This window comes from Ascaphus truei, chromosome 5 (assembly GCF_040206685.1).
Source record: "Ascaphus truei isolate aAscTru1 chromosome 5, aAscTru1.hap1, whole genome shotgun sequence".
Lineage (NCBI taxonomy): Eukaryota > Metazoa > Chordata > Amphibia > Anura > Ascaphidae > Ascaphus > Ascaphus truei.
Window position 1 is genome coordinate 298,419,107 of NC_134487.1, and position 22,168 is coordinate 298,441,274.

The 22,168-nt window shown below is 47.4% G+C and overlaps 1 protein-coding gene across 6 annotated transcripts in view; it reads left to right on the plus strand.

Annotated features, from left to right (window-relative positions):
- The window catches only part of ITPR2 (inositol 1,4,5-trisphosphate receptor type 2), a 317,011-nt gene that overhangs the window by 132,938 nt on the left and 161,905 nt on the right, over window positions 1-22,168 (plus strand). For 5 of the 6 annotated variants that reach the window (XM_075602849.1, XM_075602844.1, XM_075602845.1 and 2 more), the window contains 8 exons: window positions 5,777-5,818; window positions 11,078-11,229; window positions 12,856-12,955; window positions 13,493-13,653; window positions 14,475-14,616; window positions 18,896-19,057; window positions 19,890-20,062; window positions 21,965-22,084. In XM_075602849.1, the coding sequence (XP_075458964.1) occupies window positions 5,777-5,818; window positions 11,078-11,229; window positions 12,856-12,955; window positions 13,493-13,653; window positions 14,475-14,616; window positions 18,896-19,057; window positions 19,890-20,062; window positions 21,965-22,084 (1,052 nt within the window). The remainder of the gene's footprint in view (window positions 1-5,776; window positions 5,819-11,077; window positions 11,230-12,855; window positions 12,956-13,492; window positions 13,654-14,474; window positions 14,617-18,895; window positions 19,058-19,889; window positions 20,063-21,964; window positions 22,085-22,168) is intronic. The other variant, XM_075602846.1, reaches the window with a different exon arrangement.

Below are 22,168 nucleotides of genomic sequence, written 5' to 3' on the forward strand. Positions count from 1 at the left end.
TTACCTCTCTGGGCGTGTATGTGTATACCGGTATTACCTCTCTGGGCGTGTATGTGTATACCGGTATTACCTCTCTGGGCGTGTATGTGCATACCGGTATTACCTCTCTGGGCGTGTATGTGCATACCGGTATTACCTCTCTGGGCGTGTATGTGCATACCGGTATTACCTCTCTGGGCGTGTATGTGTATACCGGTATTACCTCTCTGGGCGTGTATGTGTATACCGGTATTACCTCTCTGGGCGTGTATGTGTATACCGGTATTACCTCTCTGGCCATGTATGTGTATACCGGTATTACCTCTCTGGACATATATGTGTATACCGGTATTACCTATCTGGGCGTGTGTATACCGGTATTACCTATCTGGGCGTGTGTATACCGGTATTACCTCTCTGGGCGTGTATGTGTATACCGTATTACCTCTCTGGGCGTGTATGTGTATACCGTATTACCTCTCTGGGCGTGTATGTGTATACCGGTATTACCTCTCTGGGCGTGTATGTGTATACAGTGTATTACCTATCTGGGCGTGTGTATACCGGCATTACCTCTCTGGGCGTGTATGTGTATACCGTATTACCTCTCTGGGCGTGTATGTGTATACCGTATTACCTCTCTGGGCGTGTATGTGTATACCGTATTACCTCTCTGGGCGTGTATGTGTATACCGGTATTACCTCTCTGGGCGTGTATGTGTATACCGGTATTACCTCTCTGGGCGTGTATGTGTATACCGGTATTATCTCTGCGTGTGTATGTGTATACCGGTATTACCTCTCTGGGCGTGTATGTGTATACCGTTATTACCTCTCTAGGCGTGTAGGTGTATACCGGTATTACCTCTCTAGGCGTGTAGGTGTATACCGGTATTACCTCTCTGGGCGTGTATGTGTATACCGGTATTACCTCTCTGGGCGTGTATGTGTATACCGTTATTACCTCTCTAGGCGTGTAGGTGTATACCGATATTACCTCTCTAGGCGTGTAGGTGTATACCGGTATTACCTCTCTGGGCGTGTATGTGCATACCGGTATTACCTCTCTGGGCGTGTATGTGTATACCGGTATTACCTCTCTGGACATATATGTGTATACCGGTATTACCTCTCTGGGCGTGTATGTGTATACCGGTATTACCTCTCTGGACGTGTATGTGTATACCGGTATTACCTCTCTGGGCGTGTGTATGTGTATACCGGTATTATCTCTCTGGGCGTGTATGTGTATACCGGTATTACCTCTCTGGGCGTGTATGTGTATACCGGTATTACCTCTCTGGGCGTGTATGTGTATACCGGTATTACTTCTCTGGGCGTGTATGTGTATACCTGTATTACCTCTCTGGGCGTGTATGTGTATACCGGTATTACCTCTCTGGGCGTGTATGTGTATACCTGTATTACCTCTCTGGGCGTGTATGTGGATACCGGTATTACCTCTCTGGGCGTGTATGTGTATACCGTGATTACCTCTCTGGGCGTGTATGTGCATACCGGTATTACCTCTCTGGGCGTGTATGTGTATACCGGTATTACCTCTCTGGACATATATGTGTATACCGGTATTACCTCTCTGGGCGTGTATGTGTATACCGGTATTACCTCTCTGGACGTGTATGTGTATACCGGTATTACCTCTCTGGGCGTGTATGTGTATACCGGTATTACCTCTCTGGGCGTGTATGTGTATACCGGTATTACTTCTCTGGACGTGTGTATGTGTATACCGGTATTATCTCTCTGGGCGTGTATGTGTATACCGGTATTACCTCTCTGGGCGTGTATGTGTATACCGGTATTACCTCTCTGGGCGTGTATGTGTATACCGGTATTACCTCTCTGGGCGTGTATGTGTATACCGGTATTACCTCTCTGGGCGTGTATGTGTATACCGTATTACCTCTCTGGGCGTGTATGTGTATACCGTATTACCTCTCTGGGCGTGTATGTGTATACCGTATTACCTCTCTGGGCGTGTATGTGTATACCGGTATTACCTCTCTGGGCGTGTATGTGTATACCGGTATTACCTCTCTGGGCGTGTATGTGTATACCGGTATTATCTCTGCGTGTGTATGTGTATACCGGTATTACCTCTCTGGGCGTGTATGTGTATACCGTTATTACCTCTCTAGGCGTGTAGGTGTATACCGGTATTACCTCTCTAGGCGTGTAGGTGTATACCGGTATTACCTCTCTGGGCATGTATGTGTATACCGGTATTACCTCTCTGGGCGTGTAGGTGTATACCGGTATTACCTCTCTGGGCATGTATGTGTATACCGGTATTACCTCTCTGGGCGTGTATGTGTATACCGGTATTACCTCTCTGGGCGTGTATGTGTATACCGTTATTACCTCTCTAGGCGTGTAGGTGTATACCGATATTACCTCTCTAGGCGTGTAGGTGTATACCGGTATTACCTCTCTGGGCGTGTATGTGCATACCGGTATTACCTCTCTGGGCGTGTATGTGTATACCGGTATTACCTCTCTGGACATATATGTGTATACCGGTATTACCTCTCTGGGCGTGTATGTGTATACCGGTATTACCTCTCTGGACGTGTATGTGTATACCGGTATTACCTCTCTGGGCGTGTGTATGTGTATACCGGTATTATCTCTCTGGGCGTGTATGTGTATACCGGTATTACCTCTCTGGGCGTGTATGTGTATACCGGTATTACCTCTCTGGGCGTGTATGTGTATACCGGTATTACTTCTCTGGGCGTGTATGTGTATACCTGTATTACCTCTCTGGGCGTGTATGTGTATACCGGTATTACCTCTCTGGGCGTGTATGTGTATACCTGTATTACCTCTCTGGGCGTGTATGTGGATACCGGTATTACCTCTCTGGGCGTGTATGTGTATACCGTGATTACCTCTCTGGGCGTGTATGTGCATACCGGTATTACCTCTCTGGGCGTGTATGTGTATACCGGTATTACCTCTCTGGACATATATGTGTATACCGGTATTACCTCTCTGGGCGTGTATGTGTATACCGGTATTACCTCTCTGGACGTGTATGTGTATACCGGTATTACCTCTCTGGGCGTGTATGTGTATACCGGTATTACCTCTCTGGGCGTGTATGTGTATACCGGTATTACTTCTCTGGACGTGTGTATGTGTATACCGGTATTATCTCTCTGGGCGTGTATGTGTATACCGGTATTACCTCTCTGGGCGTGTATGTGTATACCGGTATTACCTCTCTGGGCGTGTATGTGTATACCGGTATTACCTCTCTGGGCGTGTACGTGTATACCGGTATTACATCTCTGGGCGTGTACGTGTATACCGGTATTACCTCTCTGGCCGTCAACGTGTATACCGGTATTACCTCTCTGGGCGTGTATGTGTATACCGGTATTACCTCTCTGGGCGTGTATGTGTATACCGTATTACCTCTCTGGGCGTGTATGTGTATACCGGTATTACCTCTCTGGGCGTGTATGTGTATACCGTATTACCTCTCTGGGCGTGTATGTGTATACCGGTATTACTTCTCTGGGCGTGTATGTGTATACCGGTATTACCTCTCTGGGCGTGTATGTGTATACCGGTATTACCTCTCTGGGCGTGTATGTGTATACAGGTATTACCTCTCTGGGTGTGTATGTGTATACAGGTATTACCTCTCTGGGCGTGTATGTGTATACCGGTATTACTTCTCTGGGCGTGTATGTGTATACTGGTATTACCTCTCTGGACGTGTATGTGTATACCGGTATTACTTCTCTGGGCGTGTATGTGTATACTGGTATTACCTCTCTGGACGTGTATGTGTATACCGGTATTACCTCTCTGGGCGTGTCTGTGTATACCGGTATTACCTCTCTGGGCGTGTATGTGTATACCGGTATTACATCTCTGGGCGTGTACGTGTATACCGGTATTACCTCTCTGGCCGTGTACGTGTATACCGGTATTACCTCTCTGGGCGTGTATGTGTATACCGGTATTACCTCTCTGGGCGTGTATGTGTATACCGTATTACCTCTCTGGGCGTGTATGTGTATACAGGTATTACCTCTCTGGGCGTGTATGTGTATACCGGTATTACCTCTCTGGGCGTGTATGTGTATACCGGTATTACCTCTCTGGACATGTATGTGTATACCTATATTACCTCTCTGGGCGTGTATGTGTATACCGGTACTACCTCTCTGGGCGTGTAGGTGTATACCGGTATTACCTCTCTGGGTGTGTATGTGTATACCGGTACTACCTCTCTGGGCGTGTAGGTGTATACCGGTATTACCTCTCTGGGCGTGTATGTGTATACCGGTATTACCTCTCTGGGCGTGTATGTGTATACCGGTATTACCTCTCTGGGCGTGTATGTGTATACTGGTATTTCATCTCTGGGCGTGTATGTGTATACCGGTATTACCTCTCTGGGCGTGTATGTGAATACCGGTATTACCTCTCTGGGCGTGTATGTGTATACCTGTATTACCTCTCTGGGCGTGTATGTGTATACCGGTATTACCTCTCTGAGCGTGTATGTGTATACCGGTATTACCTCTCTGGGCGTGTATGTGTATACCGGTTCTACCTCTCTGGGCGTGTATGTGTATACCGGTATTACCTCTCTGGGCGTGTATGTGTATACCAGTACTACCTCTCTGGGCGTGTATGTGTATACCGGTATTACCTCTCTGGGCGTGTATGTGTATACCGGTATTACCTCTCTGGGCGTGTATGTGTATACCGGTATTACCTCTCTGAGCGTGTCTGTTTATACCGGTATTACCTCTCTGGGCGTGTATGTGTATACCGGTATTACCTCTCTGGGCATGTATGTGTATACCGGTATTACCTCTCTGGGCGTGTAGGTGTATACCGGTATTACCTCTCTGGGCGTGTATGTGTATACCGGTATTACCTCTCTGGGCATGTATGTGTATACCGGTATTACCTCTCTGGGCATGTATGTGTATACCGGTATTACCTCTCTGGGCGTGTATGTGTATACCGGTATTACCTCTCTGGGTGTGTATGTGTATACCGGTACTACCTCTCTGGGCGTGTATGTGTATATCGGTATTACCTCTCTGGGTGTGTAGGTGTATACCGGTATTACCTCTCTGGGCGTGTAGGTGTATACCGGTATTACCTCTCTGGGCGTGTATGTGTATACCGGTACTACCTCTCTGGGCGTGTAGGTGTATACCGGTATTACCTCTCTGGGCGTGTATGTGTATACCGGTACTACCTCTCTGGGCGTGTAGGTGTATACTGTATTACCTCTCTGGGCGTGTATGTGTATACAGTGTGTTACCTCTCTGGGCGTGTATGTGTATACAGTGTGTTACCTCTCTGGGCGTGTATGTGTATACTGTATTACCTCTCTGGACATAGTGACCTGACCGGTTTGGGGGGGCAGCGGGATTTCCCCCGAGCAGGGAGAGAGCGGGGCTGCTGCTAGGGGTTGGGGAATTTACGCCATCCTGATTGGCTGCTGGGTAATGCAGCCAACCAGGAGGAGGTGTCAGGAGCCTGGTCCTGGGGCCATGGAGAGGAGGAAACAGCATGGAGCGAGTGTGGTGAGAGAGGTGTGTCTGAAGCAGGGATATCCTGAAAAGCTGACCTGTTGGTGGCCCTTGAGGACAGCAGGAGTAGCCCACCCCGGCTGTTAAACGATAATCACCACTGCTTCCAAAACTCATATCCCTTCCATTGCCATTTACTAATAAAAGGGACAGTTATTCCTCCTTTCTACAAAATTTTATTTAACGAATATCTTTTTTTAATTTAGATCAATCCAGACTATCGAGATGCTAATGATGGCAAAGCAGCAGTAAGTAGACAAGTCCTGTTTTCTTCCGATACTAAAGACAAATGACATGCTGGCATTTCTAGTTCTTCTCCCAACGCTACATTGCTAAAGACTAGAAGTCCCGGACCGACCTGATCGCGTCGCGTCACGTGTCCAGGGGGGAAATGTGTGGGACCATTGGGCAGCGTGATCAAGATTTGTGACCAAATCAGTCTTTGCACAGGTGCATGCAGTGGGAAATGTATCCGCACAATGTTGCACCAACCCACAAAGGCATTCTCACCGCGTGCCTATTTGTTCTAAAGTATCCATTTGGAACTCCCAATTTGTGCCAATCGGAGGAGTTACCCAACACAAAGATATAATGGGGTGTATCAGACTCGGTGCCTATCACGCTGCATTTGTTTGACTTCAATTTGAGTTTAAAAAATCTGCCATGACTGAGGTGGCATAAACCTGTCTGCACCAGAGGTAGGAAGCGTCATTACCAATCTCCTTCCCCCCACCCCCCTCCCTTACCCCCCTCCCTTACCCCTGTAGTATTTATTGGTTCCCATGAAGAAGAAGAAGCTGGGAATCACCGTGTTGCAGCCTCTGCCTCCTGCAGTGTAATTAATGACACCAGGTGTTTATTATGATGGATTCCTTCTGTCCTTCTGACTTGTGGAGTTCATACGGATATCTACATTTAAAGTGGCAAAGGCTCCCTGTGCATTTGCTCACTCTCTTCCCATTTGGTAGCCTGCCTCTAACACAGGACATTTAGGAGAGCGGTGCTAGCAAGGCTGGGATCCGAGGGGGATACAGGTCTCCTGAAGTGGTCCGTTGAGGCTGCGCTGTGCAGTAACACTTCATCGAGAGGCTTTGCGTCTCTGCTCACGCGTCTCCTGTGTCTCAGAGCCATCTGCTCCCAGCACTGCAGGGGTAAAGTTTCACCGTACAGTTGTGCAAACCATAACATTTAACAACGGTTCCAGGAGGGTTGATTTACTTCGCTTTCTGTTGACACCTGGGCCTTTTTAAAGCTGCACTTCAGGCTCCCGTTTTTTTGTTTTTTTAACTTCAATAGTTCCATGTGGGCAATCTCTACTTACCTAAAAAACCGCGTAGCTGCCGGTCAATTCGTTCTCCGTCAATTGATCGGCAAAGTTTGGCGACATCTTTAAATATGGGGAATGTAACTCGTTGCTATAGGAACAAGCATGCTTGTTAAAATAGAATATAAGATAATTGGTCTTTCAAAGTTGTTTTTTTTTTTAAACAGAAAATGCTAAAAGTATTTTTTTTTACTACAGAACTGATTTATTAAAAAAAACACACATGCAGGATATTGCCTGACCTGCAGCTTTAAAGTGGCAATCCGTGTTTTTTTTTTACACCGGATTGAAGCAGGGGGGTCTCCGTTTCTGAACTCCATTCATTTCAGCTCCGAGGACCCCCTGCTCCCGGAGCTCGGCTACCAGGGTTCATGTTATGGCGGACGTTCAAAGCTTCAGCGCCCTGCGAGCCAATCGGAAGCTGTGACGGCATCAGGTTCGGCTTCCGATTGGCTCGCGTGATGCGGGAGCTTGAAGCTTTACAGCCCAGCTAGCTGAGCAGAGCGGCTACCGGCACCTACTATGGAGGTACGTACCTCGGGAAGCAGGGGGTCCCCGGAGCTGAAATTAACGGGGTTCATCTCCAGAAACCTCCTGCTTCCATCCCGGGTTTTATTTTTAAAAGTTGCTTGAAAACTGCAGTCTAGTTAGCTACTTAGAGTTGTGGCAAAGTGGGAGCAATTAGCCGTTTAACACCTTCCTTAGCGATCTAAGCTGTTTAGAGCTGTCCTGTCTGCAAGATGAGCCCACAAGGCTTTGCAAAGCAATGTGTCCCGTGGCTCTGTCAGCCCAGGGGGTAATACTATGATGCACAACCTTTGTGTTCTGAAATGAAAGACCACCTTAAATAAATGAAGAAGGTGCTGGGGGGCTTCTTCTTTTGATTTAGTCGAATGGCTTTCAGGGAAACCCATAAAGAACGTGCACTTTTCCACTCCGGAGATACTGAGGAGTATGGGAAAGGTGCAAAGGTTCAGCAGGGTTCTAGAGTAGGAACAACGTCAAAGAAAGAAAAGAAGTGGTTCAATCGGTATTATATGAATATGTATATCTATGTATATATTTAATATGAGCAGCGGGGACGGCTACATTAATATGCTCCGTAGTATATCCGACTTGGCAACGGTCCAAAGGTCCAGTGAGCGGGGGCATTTTGTTCTGGATTATGTGACCACAATAAAATAAAGAAAAAGAAAGTAACTGAAAAGTAAAAGCAATAATAACTTTAAACCAAAGTAGATTTTAAACGAAATAATATGATCATCTTTTCAGATGGTATCGCATAACTATGTCTTTACTCGTTCTCCTGGGGCATCACTTGCTGGCCTCATATGTGTCGATTCAGTGGGTAAATAAGTCATTCATTCGCTATAGATATATTACATTGCAGGTACTGAAGAGGTTAAATCGGGGGTGGCCAACTCCAGCTCAAAAGCTACCAACATGTCAGGTCTTCAACTGAGCCACTGATTGAGCCACCTGTGCTGAAGCAGGGATATCCTGAAACCCTGACCTGTTGGTAGCTCTTGAGGACTGGAGTTGGCCGCCCCTGGGTTAAATCCTCTCAGTTCTCTCTTTACTCCTCTTCCCTCTCAAACATCCAGCTACGTGCGACCAAGTGGATGAGCTTCGTGTTGCGCAGCGTCAGGGGTTAAGTTACTCGGGGAAGTCCATACGCTCAGTAACACAGATGCTGCCAAATTAATATTCTGCTGCTGCTGCTGCTGCTGCCTCCCCGCCTGGCTCAGGAAGCACATGCACACGGCGTCTTACTGAGCGTCTCGGGCTGCTCACGGGGACAGAGCGTGATGTCTCTGCTAAAAATGGGGATGACTCACGAGTGAGTCAACAACGAAGGTGTTTGTGGATGGCAGGCGGCTGCCCACCCGCCCCACAGAGATATACACAGAGAGCCTCACAGAGATATACAGCGTGCAGGCTAATCTGAGCCCTTCAGTTACTTCTGCACCAGGAAGCTCGCTGACCTTCTGGAAAATCCCTGATGCTCTGATAGCACCACAAGGTCCACCATAAAATAAGTCCTATACATACATTGTAGTAACAAAGTAGGGAGAGGGGAGGAGAGGGGGGGGGGGGCAGAGGGGAAATGAGAGAGGGGGGAGAGAGAGGGGGGGAGAGGGAGAGAGAGGGGGGGGGGAGAGAGGGGGGGGATGATACCTTTTATTGGACCAACAAATAGTAAATATGTTACAAGCTTTCCAACCTGTCAGGGTCCTTCATCAGGTCAGACCTCCACCAAGAGAGGTTGGAAAGCTTGTAAACATATCAACTACTTGTTGGTCCAATAAATGGGATCATACACCCTCCTCCTCCTCCCTCCCCCTTTTCTGTTACTATATGGAAGAAAGGACACACGCCCCCACCCTACCTTGCTATACATACAATGTATTTCCTGATATCGAGAGCTTTTATTTCCATTTTACATAGGGATAAAGGTGTATTTACTTGCAATATAGCATTTAGTCCTTCAGCCACGTAATATGGTTGTTCTTATATACACTGCAGTGTATGCAGCGCTGTACGGAGACGTTTGCACGCAGTGTCCGTTCAGTGACCCCAACTTTAGATTGCAAGTTCTGAAGCACAGGACAAGGAATTGCGTTACAAGGAGCTGGCTGTGGCAACCAGACAAGAGCAAATGCTTTAAATATGAGGTTACACATAACTGGTTCTAAGGCTGAGTCCCCGCGTGATACAGCGTGTGCGCCACACACCACAGCACAGCCCTCTATGTGGCAGGCCGCAGTGGCTGTGTGTGTGGGCGCTCAAAGCGCTGTGATGCGTACGCTGGCAGGGAAGACAAGAATTTTGTCGACGCAGTCATGTGGCCGCGCACAGCCAATGGCAGGGCAGATATTCCCCATCCTGGCCGCGCCCCCCCGTCATGGACCCGGCCCCGCACTCTCCCTAGATCTCCCCTACACACCGCCGATCGCAGCTGTAGTCTCTGCACGCGCTGCCAGACGTGCGTGCAGCCGGGAGGACTCGGGCCGTAGCTTATGAGAGGTCTCCCACTTTAAGGGCCCATTCCTTAACTCACGGGTTTGAAACTCCTGTCCTCAAGACCCCCCAACAGGTCAGGTTTTCAGGATATCCCTGCTTCAGCACAGGTGGCTCAAAAAGTGGCTCAGTCGAAGAGTCTGCATCAGCACAGGTGGCTCAATCAGTGACTCAGTTGTAGACTGAGCCACTGATTGAGCCACCTGTGCTGAAGCAGTGATATCCTGAAAACCTGACCTGTTGGTGGTCTTGAGGACGGGAGTTGAGAACCCCTGCCTGAACTAGTTTAGTATCACCTTTGATGCTAGCTATGTATGTATGTATGTATGTACTGTATGTATGTATGTATGTACTGTATGTATGTATGTATGTTTTTATTTATATAGCACCATTAATGTACATAGCGCTTCACAGCAGTAATACATGTGACAATCATATAAATAACAATAATACAAATAACAGATCATGGGAATAAGTTCATCAGACATAAAAGTAACATTAAGGAAGAGGAGTCCCTGCTCCGAAGAGCTTACAATCTAATTGGTGGGGAGAACGTACAGAGACAGGAGGAGGGCATATAAGTGGTTATATGTTCAGCCTCCATTAGCAACACGTCGTGGAGCTGCAATAAAGTGAATATATTCCTATTAGTAATAGCTTTTTCATCATTTAAGGAGTGTGAGAGAGAGTGTGAGAGAGAGAGTGTGAGAGAGAGTGTGAGAGAGAGTGTAAGAGAGAGTGTGAGAGAGAGAGTGTGAGAGAGAGTGTAAGAGAGAGTGTGAGAGAGAGAGTGTGAGAGAGAGTGTGAGAGCGAACGTGAGAGTGATTAAAAAAAAGCTTTCTTCAGAGGGAGACATACCCACATTGACTTATAAATCACACAAAACACGTATCTACACAACACATGGAGAGACACCTGTGACCACACTAGAGATAACTGGGCATTAATCCTATTGGCTTATCCAATTACCTTATTTGCATATTTAAAATAAAAGTTCGATTTTTTTCAAAGTTGGACAAAACCAGCAAATGTGACCCAGTTTTGCACACCCCTGCTCCTCCATCAGAGAGTCTGTCCGCTGATTATAAATGTACATTAAGACCCCACTGGATTCATTGCTCTCGAAGCATTCTAACCATAAATCTTTCTCCCCACCTGCAGAGGGAAGGGGACCTCCCGGTGCCAAAGAAGAAATGGCTGGCCGGGGAGAAGACAGTGTTTACATTGGTGTCGGTTCCACATGGAAATGACATTGCATCTCTGTTTGAACTTGATGCCACCACCCTACAGAGAGCTGATTGCCTGGTGCCCAGGTAACAATCTTCCCACAATAGGCAGGAACTGTCACAGAAACAAAGGCATTAAAAGCAATTGTCACCCGCAATAGGAACCTGATTGTCACTCATGTTGGTGTTGCTTGAAAAGACAAGAAGCAAGGGGGAGTGTGAGCTAGTGGGGAGGGATGTGAGTGAGAGCGAAGTTGAGTGCGAGTTAGTGGGAAGGGATGTGAGTGAGGAGTGTGAGCTAGTGGGGAGGGATGTGGGTGAGAGCGAGGAGGAGTGAGTTAGTGGGGAGGGATGTGAGTGAGAGCGAGGAGTGTGAGTTAGTGGGGAGGGATGTGAGTGAGGAGTGTGAGCTAGTGGGGAGGGATGTGGGTGAGAGCGAGGAGGAGTGAGTTAGTGGGGAAGGATGTGAGTGAGAGTGAGTAGCAGTGTGAGCTTGTGGGGAGTGATGTGAGTGAGAGCGAAGAGGAGTGTGAGTTAGTGGGGAGGGATGTGGGTGAGAGCGAGGAGGAGTGAGTTAGTGGGGAAGGATGTGAGTGAGAGTGAGTAGCAGTGTGAGCTTGTGGGGAGTGATGTGAGAGCGAAGAGGAGTGTGAGTTAGTGGGGAGGGATGTGAGTGAGAGCGAGGAGTGTGAGTTAGTGGGGAGGGATGTGCGTGAGAGCAAGGGGAGTGTGAGTTAGTGGGGAGGGATATGAGTGAGGAGTGAGAGTTAGTGGGGAGGGATGAGAGTGAGGAGTGTGAGCTAGTGGGAAAGGATGTGATTGTAAGCTAATGGGGAGTGATGTGAGTGAGACCGAGGAGTGAGAGCTAGTGAGGAGGGAAGTGAGTGAGAGCGAGGAGGAGTTTGAGTTAGTGGGGGGGATGTGCATAAGAGCAAGGGGGCGTGTGAACTAATAGGGAGTGATGTGAGTGAGAGCGAGGAGGAGTGTGAGTTAGTGGGGAGGGATGTGTGAGAGCAAGGGGGAGTGAGTTAGTGGGGATGGACGTGCATGAGAGTAAGGGGGAGTGAGCTAGTGGGGAAGGATGTGAGTGAGAGCGAGGAGGACTGTGAGCTAGTGGGGAGGAATGTGGGTGAGAGCGAGGAGGAGTGATGTGAGTGAGAGCGAAGCATGTGAGCTAATGGGGAGGAATGGGAGAGCGAGGAGGTGTGAGCTAGTGGGAAGAGATGTGAGTGAGAGTGAGTTGGAGTGTGTTAGTTGAGATGAATGTGAGAGCGAGGAGGAGTGTGAGCTAGTGGGGAGAGATGTGAGTGAGTTGGAGTGTGTTACTGGGGAGTGGTGTGAGTGAAAGCGAGGAGGAGTGTGAGCTAGTGGGAGGGATGTGAGGGAGAGATTTGAAGCCTCGTGCCTGTAGATAGACAATTATTCTTGCAGGCTGCGATATGTGTATATCGGAGCAGTGTGGCTGCACATAATCTCTTGCGATCTCTCCACCGAGTCTGTTATTCCTATTAACTGCTAGCAAAATTGAGGGAAGTGATTGAAAGCTTATAAAAAGACAGCATATATATCTGTACTTTTTCCATTTAGGGAGCGCACCTTTACATGCTTATTTAAGTGCGCCTTGCTTCTGGACTAGCACATACCATCTTACACACATGTCACACATGTCACACATGTCACGTGTTTTCCCATTTTCCCCTTTTATCTCTGTAGGAACTCATACGTCCGATTGCGTCATCTGTGTACAAACACATGGGTGACCAGCACCAGCATCCCAATAGATACCGATGAAGAGAGACCTGTTATGCTAAAGGTACAGGCTCATCACTGCCCCGGCCGTGTCCCTGGAAATATGTTACTTCCGAAAATATTTACTGTGACCTAGCACATGTGGGAAAATTCAAATGGAAGCCTCCAACGCCCTGTCACAAAGCCAATAAAGCAGGGGCATGTGGACAAGTATGGCCATAGATAATGTAGTAGGGCCCCAAGAGTTATAGAAGAGGATTGTCGCCTTAATGGTTAGCCCTACTCCATATATTGGTGTTGTCAGTGAAAGCTCTCAGTCATGAAACACCTCTGGTTGTGTCAGAATTTAAGCTATGCTTGGTAGCTTTGCAAATTCACATACTGTATATCTTCAAACTTCAAATACAATAAGACATGCCATGAAAGCTTGCAATATAGAGTTCAATTTCAAAGTTCAGAAGCGTCTACAAATGTAATTCAAAGCCAAGTTCTAATAAATAAAAAGAACAGAATAGAACAATAAAAAGCAAAGTAATGGTAAATTGTTCAATAGTGTATTCTGTATTTTGGCAAACTAATAGAAACCCTGTAACACCTGCAGATTGGAACATGTCAGACAAAGGAAGACAAAGAGGCTTTTGCCATCATATCCGTTCCTCTGTCGGAGGTCCGAGATCTCGACTTCGCTAATGACGCCAACAAAGTCTTGGCATCCACCGTTCAGAAGCTGGAGTACGGGACGATAACGCAGAATGAAAGGAGGTCTGTGGTTTGTTTCTCTCCGGAGATCTGTCAGCCTTAATAACCCTGTAGAAAAGGGGATTCTTTGCAGTTTGGGCTGATTTGTTGAGGCCAAATGTGTCCTATTCTGCCGGTCATGATCAGAACGTATGCTGATTGAATTCAGAGGTAATGTGCGCACATCGTAGCCCAGTATATAAAAACAAGTCAAAATAAGATTCATATTCTGATTGTGCTTCTCTCTCACGCCAAGCTGTTTCCTTAACCTGACTTTGTAGCTCTATCCGGGCAACTCCAGCCTGGAGGGACACCAACAGGTCAGGTTTTCTGGATATCCCCGCTTCAGCACAAGGGGGTCAATCAGTGGCTCAGACTTCGACTGAAACAGGGATATCCTGAAAACCTGACCTGTTGGTGGCCCTTGAGGACTGGGAGTTACTGGTGTACTGTATACAGTAGTTTTGTGAAATTGCAACAAAGTAATGCAGTCCATTGTACAGATATAGCATCCGTAAATTGTAACACGTTCGGGCAGGAGCTCCGTAATGCAAAAGCTGGAGCCTCTCTCATTAAAGAGCCTTAATGCACCCAAAGCCTTGGGGGAAATTGCGCAATCTCCTAATACATTATCAGGTACAATAACGACCTTTACTTCTGGACATTATTGTGCAATTGTATCATTAGAAATAACACACAAAAAAAAATATATATATATAATATATATACATATAAATATATATCCTTTTTTTGTTACGAAGCATTCAGTTTTCCTCATCTTCTGCTTGTGTGTTTGGGTGTTCCCGCAGTAATGTTCTCACCGTGCGTACGCCTTTTCATTTCAGATTTGTTACCAAGCTGCTAGAAGACTTGATATTCTTTGTGGCGGGCATTCCCAATAACGGACAGGAGGTGCTGGATGTTGTAGTCACCAAACCCGACCGCGAAAGGCAGAAGTTAATGAGAGAGCAAAATATTCTAGCACAGGTGAGTTACTAAATGAGCAGTTACTATGCGGGCGAGATTTGCAGAACAGCGCACGCCTGAGTGATTACTGCAAACCACTGCAGCAATACTGCTGTTAGTGTGTCCCATTGGGAGGACACACTATATGGAATAAAGGTATTATTAATTTCAGGGGATTTAGCTGAATGATGCATAAGAAATGGTTGTTTTACATTTCAAACATACTGATAACTGAGAAAAACGTACAACAAAAATAACGAGATATTATGAAGGTTACAGTATGTATTTCATATGTATCTTTACATGTAAAGTATGTCAACGGTTTCTATAACATGTAACTATTTGCCATGTGGTTAAGTGGCCCAGAATTTACACTGCAGAGCACTTTGATGAATGGACGAGGAATAATAACTTTATTTCATATAATTCCAGTGGGACGCAAAACGCGCCACAATTACAGCACAGCGCGCACTACGCAGCACATGGGGATTGTTACAGACACAGTCTCTGCCCAGATGAGATTACAAACTATGTTTTTGGTGCCAGAGGCACAGGGAGATAAAGGGACTTGCCCAAGGTCACAACGGAGCTGACATGGGTTCCCCTGATTCATACTCAATGTCATTGTGTACAGAGTGATGAGAAACTGTATGAGGCATTAACCATTAAACTGAACTTTGCTTAATTCAAATAACGCTCACCAGACACAAGCATAAGATGATGGTAAGGCCGCAGCACAATTTATTAAACCATCATAACAATAATACATAACTCAAACCATTACATAATGAAGTTAACCTCTCGCCTCCCAGCCAGAGAAACGTATTTCATAAATAACGACTCCGCCTCCCAGCCAGGAGCCTAAATTACCAAATTACCATAACAACCAAACCAACATGTAACCGTCCCTGAGACCGTGCTCAGAAATACCCCACCAACAATGTAACCGTTCCTGAGACCTGCTCAGAAATACCCCACCAACAATGTAACCTTCCAGAGACCGTACTCAGAAATACCCCCCCCAACAATGTAACCATCCCTGAGACCATGCTCAGAAATACCCCCCCAACAATGTAACCTTCCTGAGACCCGGCTCAGAAATACCCCCCCAACAATGTAACCTTCCAGAGACCGTGCTCAGAAATACCCCCCAACAATGTAACCATCCCTGAGATCATGCTCAGAAATACCCCCCCCCAACAATGTAACCATCCCTGAGACCATGCTCAGAAATACCCCCCCAACAATGTAACCATCCTTGAGACCATGCTCAGAAATACCCCCCCAACAATGTAACCTTCCTGAGACCCGGCTCAGAAATACCCCACCAACAATGTAACCGTTCCTGAGACCCGGCTCAGAAATACCTCACCAACAATGTAACCGTTCCTGAGACCGTGCTCAGAAATACCCCCCAACAATGTAACCGTTCCTGAGACCGTGCTCAGAAATACCTCACCAAAAATGTAACCATCCCTGAGACCGTGCTCAGAAATACCCCTCCCCAACAATGTAACCATCCCAGAGACCGTGCTCAGAAATACCCCCCAACAATGTAACCGTTCCTGAGACCCGGCTCAGAAATACCCCACCAACAATGTAACCGTTCCTGAGACCATGCTCAGAAATACCCCCCCAACAATGTAACCGTTCCTGAGACCGTGCTCAGAAATACCCCCCAACAATGTAACCTTCCTGAGACCATGCTCAGAAATACCCCACCAACAATGTAACCTTCCTGAGACCGTGCTCAGAAATACCCCACCAACAATGTAACCGTTCCTGAGACCCGGCTCAGAAATACCCCCCAACAATGTAACCGTTCCTGAGACCGTGCTCAGAAATACCCCCCAACAATGTAACCGTTCCTGAGACCGTGCTCAGAAATACCCCCCAACAATGTAACCGTTCCTGAGACCGTGCTCAGAAATACCCCCCCAACAATGTAACCGTTCCTGAGACCGTGCTCAGAAATACCCCACCAACAATGTAACCGTTCCTGAGACCACGCTCAGAAATACCCCACCAACAATGTAACCGTTCCAGAGACCGTACTCAGAAATACCCCCCAACAATGTAACCGTTCCTGAGACCCGGCTCAGAAATACCCCACCAACAATGTAACCGTTCCTGAGACCCGGCTCAGAAATACCCCACCAACAATGTAACCGTTCCTGAGACCATGCTCAGAAATACCCCCCCAACAATGTAACCGTTCCTGAGACCGTGCTCAGAAATACCCCCCAACAATGTAACCGTTCCAGAGACCGTACTCAGAAATACCCCACCAACAATGTAACCGTCCCTGAGACCGTGCTAAGAAATACCCCACCAACAATGTAACCATCCCTGAGACCGTGCTCAGAAATACCCCACCAACAATGTAACCGTTCCTGAGACCGTGCTCAGAAATACCCCACCAACAATGTAACCGTCCCTGAGACCATGCTCAGAAATACCCCACCAACAATGTAACCGTCCCTGAGACCATGCTCAGAAATACCCCATATAACATGTAACCTTCCAGAGACCGTGCTCAGAAATACCCCACCAACAATGTAACCATCCCTGAGACCGTGCTCAGAAATACCCCCCCAACAATGTAACCGTGCCAGAGACCGTGCTCAGAAATACCCCCAACAATGTAACCGTTCCTGAGACCGTGCACAGAAATACCCCACCAACATTGTAACCGTTCCTGAGACCGTGCTCAGAAATACCCCACCAACATTGTAACCGTTCCTGAGACCGTGCTCAGAAATACCCCACCAACATTGTAACCGTTCCTGAGACCGTGCTCAGAAATACCTCCCAACAATGTAACCGTTCCAGAGACCGTGCTCAGAAATACCCCACCAACCATGTAACCGTTCCTGAGACCATGCTCAGAAATACCCCACCAACAATGTAACCATTCCTGAGACGTGCTAAGAAATACCCCATATTACATGTAACCGTTCCTGAGACCATGCTCAGAAATACCCCCCAACAATGTAACCATTCCTGAGACGTGCTAAGAAATACCCCTTATAACATGTAACCGTGCCTGAGTTCTCTATAAGGCCCATGTATAACAAGCAGTGCTATTCAACAATATACCTTGCAGCCCTGGAATGCAATATACTGCTGCGGCACAGTTTATTCGAGCATTTGCCCGTTCTGTGCCGCAGCAGTAGCCTGGCGCGCGCCCGAGTGTGACGGGCGCGCGCCGAAGCAGCGGAAGAGCGCCCTCCGATCGGGGCGCTCTCCCTACCGCTGCCGGGTCCGCCGGGTCCCCCGGAACCCCCTGCCGCTGTCCCGCGATCGCGGGACACCAGGGCTCCCTCGGGGAGCCCCTGGACACGCGTGCAGGGGGCGCACGCTCCCGATGACGCGTGACCGCGCGTCTATGACGCGCGGCACGCCGAGGGGCGGCCACTAGCAAGCCGGGAGATTTCCCGGCTTGCGGTACCGACCACACTTCAATAAAGTGTGTCGGTAGTGTATGGCTCATTCACTGGAATTATGTCCCGCCTTAAACCTTTCTCACTGACTGCCCCACACCTCTGGAATGCCCTCCCCCTCAGTACCCAACTAGCACCCTCTGTATCTACCTTTAAGACCCACCTTAAGACAAACTTGCTTAAAGAAGCATATGAATAGCACAGTGGCTAATACTATACACCTGATGCATAAAGCTTGGCCCCCTGCAGACGCCCTTACCACAACGCCCTCCTACTGTCTCTGTACGTTCTCCCTGCCTACCAATTAGATTGTAAGCTCCTTGGAGCAGGGTCTCCTCTTCCTTAATGTTACTTTTATGTCTGAAGCACTTATTCCCATGATCTGTTATTTGTATTATTTGTTATTTATATGATTGTCACGTGTATTACTGCTGTGAAGCGCTATGTACATTAATGGCACTATATAAATAAAGACATACATACATACATTTATACTTTAAGGTGTTTTCCTGCCCATGGTGATGTCTGTGGAATAGCATGGCTTAGTATACGTATATAGGGGCCTAAATGTTGACACTGTTTTTTTTACAGCATGTAAGTTATTATAATAGCTTGTTTGTTACAGATCCCACTAGCTTAATCCTTAGAAGGAGGAATTTACTTGGACAAAAGAATATTGAACCTAGTAGACATCTGCAACTTTGTTGTAGTTTTGAGCAGAAACTTTGGTAATGAGGCAAAATAATAACAAAGCACTGGCTTTAAATACAATAATAAATGATGTATCTTAAATCAGTGTGTACAGTACCCACACCGTTTGTGTTAATCTTGTGTCTGTGATGAATGGAACTCCACAGATCTTCGGCATTCTTAAGGCTCCTTTCAAAGACAAGGTGGGGGAAGGATCTATGCTGCGGCTGGAGGATCTAGGAGACCAGAGATATGCCCCATATAAATATATCCTACGGCTGTGCTACAGGGTCCTCCGGCACTCTCAGCAAGACTACAGGAAAAACCAGGTCAGTCCTGGAACCGAAGCTCCAACCCTGCCAAATGAACACATTGGTTTTACCGCACCGATCCTCTTTAGCTCCCCCAGGCTCCCACGATGTTTCCCGGTGTTACTTCCTGGGCATTTCAACGCTCATCCAGTAGGAACCCGCAACGACATTACGGCTTCCTAGTGGTCCGTGGGACACACATGGTTTGGTGCCATTTTGAACTCTCAGTAGGGAACTCGAGCCCCCGAAGCTAAAAAGAGAGGGAGTAGCTCTGTTAGGAGGGGGGGGGGGGGGAGGGGACGTTTCTGTTCAAATACTATTAGAAACTATGGGAGAGGGTCGGGGTTCCGCAGAATTTCACAATTTCAGTTGGGGGGATGTGCTCCTCAGTTTCATAAAGATGCTGCAACATTGTAGCGCTCTGCAGTGTATTTGCTGCTAAGTTGATAGCAGAGGGCTGTGACTGCACATACCCTTAGCACGAACCACGCGCAGGCTCCTCATTTCACCACGTTCTTGCCCTCTAATTGTGATTAGACTATGTCCTTTTTCTAATGTACAGAGGCCATTGCAGGTACAAAGAGTCAGTCCCTGCGCTGAAGAGGTTACAAACTAATTTTGGGTGCCTACGGCCCAGGGAGGTACTGTAAGGTGACTTGTCCAAGGACACTAGGAAGACAGATAGTGGGATTCAAAGCTGGTCTGCCCCTCTCCAACATCGGTGTCACTGCCACGGAGACACCCCTTCAGCCCCAGCAACAGTGGCACAAACAGCATTGGCACCATATATATTCACATAGTGCCTGAATACCGCAGAATCCTAACAGCGCCTGTTCATTCCTCTTTTTAGGAATACATTGCTAAACATTTCTGCGTTATGCAGTCCCAGATTGGATATGATATTCTGGCAGAGGACACCATCACGGCCTTGTTACACAACAACAGGAAACTGCTGGAGAAACACATCACTGCTAAGGAAATAGAAACATTTGTTAATTTGCTGAGAAGGAATCGGGAGCCAAGGTTAGTTATTGCTTGTAATGTTCTTCTTGTAATCATTCAAGCCAAAGCTCTGCCCACACACACTGCTTGTGTTCTCTACGTGTACACGTCTGCCTGTGCCACAGTCACACGCCCGTGTATTTAAAGGTTTTCCTGCGCAGTCGCATTGCGGACGGTTTATTAGAGCGGCAGAATGTATTCATTTTGTAAGTGCGTTATAAGTCAGAATGAATGTAATATATAATAATGCAAATAAAATGACTCGCGTTGAGTATCTCTTCCCTAAAAGGTGGCGTTACTCCCGTCCAGTCCCTGAACTGAAATATGGGGTTTGCTGGAGAAGAGAGATGAGGAGGATGAGGGAAAGAAAGAGGGAGGGCAAGGGACGGAGAGAGGGTGGGAGAGGGAGGGCGAGTGATGGAGAGAGGGCGAGAGAGGGACAGAAAGAGGGTGAGAGGTTGAGGGAGGGCGAGGGACGGAAAGATGGAGGGCGAGGGACGTAGGGCAGGAGAGAGGGAGGGAGGGCGAGGGACGGAGAGAGGGAGTGAGAGGACAGAGAGGGAAGGAGGACAAGAGACAGGGAGTGCGAAGGACGGAGAGCGGGCGAGAGAGGGAGTAAGAAGGACGGAGAGAGGGATTAAGAGGGACGGGGAGGGAGAGGGAGGGTGATGGAGGGAGTGAGAGGGACAGAGAGAAGGCGAGGAATGGAGAGCAAGAGAAGGAGGGAAGGGGGGCGAGGGAGGGAGAGGGATGGGGAGTAAGAGGGAGTAAGGGCGAGTGAGAGGGATAGAGAGAGGGAGGGAGAGGGATAGGAAGGGAGGGAGAGAGAGAGAGAGAGAGAGAGAGAGAGAGAGGAGGAGGGACAGAGAGCATTTCACATTGTGTTATTGAGCATGTAAGATACCCGTTCGAACTTGACGATGCGGTAACGGTCTAAGAACGCAATTCAATGTATGTTACCAGGCAGATTACAGAGGCAGCAATGTATGTTACCAGGCAGATTACAGAGGCAGCAATGTATGTTACCAGGCAGATTACAGAGGCAGCAATGTATGTTACCAGGCAGATTACAGAGGCAGCAATGTATGTTACCAGGCAGATTACAGAGGCAGCAATGTATGTTACCAGGCAGATTACAGAGGCAGCAATGTATGTTACCAGGCAGATTACAGAGACAGCAATGTATGTTACCAGGCAGATTACAGAGGCAGCAATGACCTTTTGAGATTTTTTTTTATAAAGAAGATAAGAGGATTCCAGTGAAGTCAAGTTCTAGTTCTTCGTTCTGTTTCTCTGTCGTCTGGTCCAACGGATCGCTCTGGAATTCCAATTGATTAGTAATTGCAGTTATCAAATAGTTTGCCCGTTACAGCCTTCTTTTGATTGTTCACACTACATTGTTGACTTTTACTATTTACAAAGTTATTAATACAAAAAATAAATACTGCGGGGTGGCAAGATGTGCCATCTTGGATTTGTGGTTGTGTAACCAGACTCTGGTTATGGTGGTTAAACAAACAGTGACCTAAATCCCTCACCATACAGAGTCCAGCAAAAATACAATACCCACGAGTATATCTGCAGGTCCGCTGACCTGCGTCACTCACCCTATTGTCATATACCAACCAGTGGTTCCATTACCACTGAGTGACGAGACAATGCAGTGAATGGAGCAGGTTTGGGGACCTCTGAAAGACATGCCAACATGGACATTTTACCTTTGCTTGATTAACACAACAGTTTAACTTAACATGCGACTTGTCACGGCACAGGCAAATTGGATTTAAAGAATCTTCGACTGAACCACCTGCGCTGAAGCAGGGATATCCATAAATCCTGCCATGTTGGTTGGCCCTCGAGGACTGAGTGTGACGCGCCTAATCTCCATTATCTCATGTTTCATTTATTCTTCTTATCTCTCAGATTCCTGGATTATTTGTCGGACCTGTGCGTGTCAAACACAACTGCGATTCCCGTTACCCAGGAGCTCATCTGTAAATTTATGCTGAGCCCAGGAAATGCCGACATCCTCATTCAGACCAAGTAGGTGCCTGTAATGGCATTCGCTTGTCTTCGGGGGGCCAGGCCCCTTAGCATGTCTGTCATGGGGATGAGTTGGTGTTAACG